We start from the raw sequence: 3,849 nt of genomic DNA, 5'->3' as shown, positions 1-3,849 counted from the left end.
ACATGTTACACATGCTATCCAACAGCTACTTATCCAACAGCTACTTAAGTGACAGATGACAGAATAGTCCATGAGCTGCTAAATGGACCAGTGTAAGTGAGCAGTTCATGACTAGGAGCACCAAATGAACCAGAATGGAAGTAAAAAACAAAATCAGCAGAAAGAGCATTCAAACTATCCTGAAAGAACAGAGAAGAGTTTCCATTATTTTTGCTTTTAAATTGACATTCCCCTTATCTAAAGATTTAGGGGAAAAATAAGTTATTGTTAGATTCCATTAAGCTTTTTAAAAATAATAATAATTATTGTTATTATTATTATTAAATTAGAAATGACAACGGACCATTTGACTGAGGATTTCTTTTTTATACTTCTATTAGCACAGGAATATGCTGAATTTTTGTAATTGCAAAACCAGATAAATAAATACCCATTTACCACCTCAGCAAAAAGTATTTACTGCCTTAACTAATATTTTTGACTGCTATTCCCAAAGTAAAGTGTAATTATTTTAAATGCTAACACACACAAACACCCAGTAAGGTACAATGGAACTACTTCTACCTCAAACTAAAATACTTCCCTCCCACTACCCAAGAAGATTCTCTCCTTTCCTCCTCCCACCCCAAACTTGGCTTACCGTATACGACATAACCAGATTAATCATTCCTTCTTTGTCATCACCCTGCCTTCCGCTCAGGCTATACCATTCATCCTCCACGTTTCCTTGTTTCAGAGACTCAGGAATTGTAATGTGTGTCCAAGCGATGCGGTCATCCATTGAAAAGGCCCGCTGGAATATAATTTAAAAAATATTATCAAGTTAATTGTCCTGAAAAAAACCAATATCTTAATTATTCTTGACTAACACTTTCTTCAGTTCCATGCTACTTCATTTTGCCAATTTTATTTTTAAGTTATTCCTTTTGAAATTACTAAAGTGTCGGTAATATTTTAGCCATCTCCTTTCCAACAAGGATGAATGATGCTTTAAGTGGGATTATAGATTGATTGCAGATATTTAATAATAAGAAATTGAAAACCTGAGGCAGAACACTTCTCAAAATACAACATACTAGTTGTGTGAATCTAGCGACATCATATCAGAGGCCATTAAATGAATGTAAACAGCTTCTGTTTACACTACTATGATAGGCTGTGAACTCCAGTAGTTCAAGAGCAGATACAAGTACTGATCTGCCACCCCTGTTGCAGCAATGGAACAGACACTTCAACCAATCAACTAAGCCCACAAAATAGCATCCAAAAGCCTCACTTGTGTAATGACCACACAGCTGGTGCAGCGTCAAGTTTTACTACACACAGTAAGAGAGGCAGCAAAAAAGGCAAACCACCGACTTTAGCCTCAGTTGTAGACTCTTAGTTTAAATCATTCAAGAAGGTATGTTTGTGCTAAGTCCAAGTCAATATCCTGAACTGGAACAGCTGAGATGCAGGCACATACTCCCTGCTGCCAACAATAGCAACATCTAGCAGAACACCACACTAGAATTCAAGATAGTACTCTTCTAGAAAAGCTTTGCAGAGCAGATTACCTACCAGAGCTGTTAATCAGACCCATTCAATCTCTAAGAAAATGAAATTGTTCAGAGGTTAGGTATTTATTACCACTGTGTCTTAAGTAAAGCATAGACAAGTGCCTACATGCCCACTTGGAATGAAATTCAGGCAAGTATAGATTAAGTTATGTTTCTGCTAATAAATCTTAGTGACTACACACAGTCTATATCTGACAGTTTTATTCTCAGCATTTCCGAGCTTGGGAAAGCTTCCAAGCTCCTCCTGGGTTAGAACAACACTGAAGAATTTCTGAGTAAAACAGCATTGTATAAACAAGCTATTTTTAATAGGGACAGTACAGAATACAAGGCTGCAGGGCATTGTGATAGCGAAGAAGAGCTTAAACACCACTCAGACATTTTTGCTTCTCTTCCTTTGCAAGGAACCCTGCTAAGGCCCCTTATCAGCTACCAAAGGAAAAGTAACAGCTCGGACGTTCTTGGGAAAGAGCGAAGCCTTATGCATTGCTGCTCTTGGGATTCTGAAAAACTTCCATCACCTCCCAGAGAGCACAGCGAAGAAACAGCCTTTGGTAACTCAATCCTTTTTTGCAAGATTCCACCCAAACCTCAGTCCAAACAGGAGATGGAGAGGGGATGAAAAATAGATAGTAGTTCTGACCTCATCAAATATCTCCAGATAAAAAGAGTCCACACCCGGGGGCACAGTGCATTGAATAACTTTGTTCCAGCGGGGGTTCTTGGCTCCATTATGTGCTGTTGGAGTTTCATACACAGCATACCCCAGCCGTATTCGACAATATGGATCCATGCGGGTCATTCCATAGTTCTTTGCCAATTTTGCCTGGAAAGAAAAGAAAGCCTATAAGTGTATAATATTTACATTAACTTGAGAAGTTAATTACTATTAGTTCACAAAGAGAATCAGATGTTGAACAAAGGTCTAGATTCAATTATGAGGTAGACAGGAAAAAAAAAAATTAAGAAAAACAGCATTCAGATTAAAACACAGAACAGCCAATGACACCATTAAATGTCTGGGAGACCGTGAAAAGGGAATCTCTTTTTAACCTTCTGTTATAGAAAATACACATCTTCACCATAGCTAAAATAAGTTACTTCATTCCAAACTAAACGATACCTGATTACAAGGAAATAGTAGTAAGTTCAATTTTTGCCTAAGTATCTGCTTTCCAATATACAATCATAAACTTAATGCGACAGGTAGCCTGTCCTCTTTCACTGAAGTACTTTTAAAGGATGAAATACAGAGATCCAGTAGCTTCACGAACATCACACAATAGGAAAGCACAAACTGCAAAAGCAGTTCAATTGAGATAAAATCTAGCAGATCATACTTTTCAAAGTGATTAAAAAACTTACTTAATTCAGTGTGTGTATTTGATACTACTTAATTCAGTGGGCAACTTAAGTTCTACGTTACTATAAAAACAGATGCTGTATAGAAGCAGAAGATATCCAACATACTTTTGCTGTAGTATCAGAGGAATAGAACAAAACAAGTTGATGACAGTCCTGAAGACAACACTGAGTACTGTTGCATAGCTGTGCCAAAGTAGAAATCCGACTTTTTGGACATGCTGTTTCTCTGACCTGTACTAAACAGCCTATAGTTCTTTCTATAGTAAGACAAGTAACGAAATATGGTGCCTAGGATGCCTCCCACCTACAGGACATTTGTGGTGCCTAGGATGCCTCCCACCTACAGGAAATTTAAAGAACTGGAACAGTTGAAACTTGCATAAGATTTAGTCACAATGGCTGCAGCTCTGGCCTGGAAAGCTCTTTTCTCCTTCAGGACACATGTTGGTTCAGTAATTCATACAGTAGAGCTGGTGAGAAATGTCTCAAACTGTTCCTTGTAAATGTGGGCTTAACAATTAAAGTAGGAAAGTTGGCACCTAAATTATGCGCTTTCTAGACTCTGAAGTCCCGAGATTAAGCATCTTACCATGAAACTTCACCAAAAGAAAAAAAGGCATATAAATTGTCTGTCTAGTAATTTAAGAGGACACAATCAACTGTGCTTAGACAAACTCACCACCATTCCTATATATCTGTAAGGAAAAAAAAGCAGTAAGTTACCTTCCCAAAAACATTTTCCGATCTTCCACCAGTTTATTAGCACAGGAATTAAGGCATGCTGCTCTATATACTTTATCAACACATATTTAAATACAAAAGACTTAAACCAGCTTTTCATGTTCCACAGGTTAACTATACCGTGGTAGTCTCCTACCCGGAATGCCACATGCCTCAATACGCAGCCAAGATTCCCACAGCATTC

General features: G+C 37.8%; 1 protein-coding gene across 1 annotated transcript in view; it reads right to left on the bottom strand.

Moving 5' to 3' along the window:
- Positions 1 to 3,849, bottom strand: part of TOLLIP (toll interacting protein) — a gene marked incomplete at its 5' end in the record, with an annotated part of 17,717 nt that overhangs the window by 11,172 nt on the left and 2,696 nt on the right. The window contains 2 exons of the mRNA XM_009580538.1: positions 641 to 793; positions 2,203 to 2,385. Coding sequence (XP_009578833.1) covers positions 641 to 793; positions 2,203 to 2,385 — 336 coding nt within the window. The remainder of the gene's footprint in view (positions 1 to 640; positions 794 to 2,202; positions 2,386 to 3,849) is intronic.

Source organism: Fulmarus glacialis, unplaced genomic scaffold (genome assembly GCF_000690835.1).
Source record: "Fulmarus glacialis isolate BGI_N327 unplaced genomic scaffold, ASM69083v1 scaffold4346, whole genome shotgun sequence".
In the NCBI taxonomy this organism is placed as follows: Eukaryota; Metazoa; Chordata; class Aves; order Procellariiformes; family Procellariidae; genus Fulmarus; species Fulmarus glacialis.
Note: the sequence above shows the minus strand (reverse complement) of the source record. Positions and strands in the feature narration are given on the sequence as shown.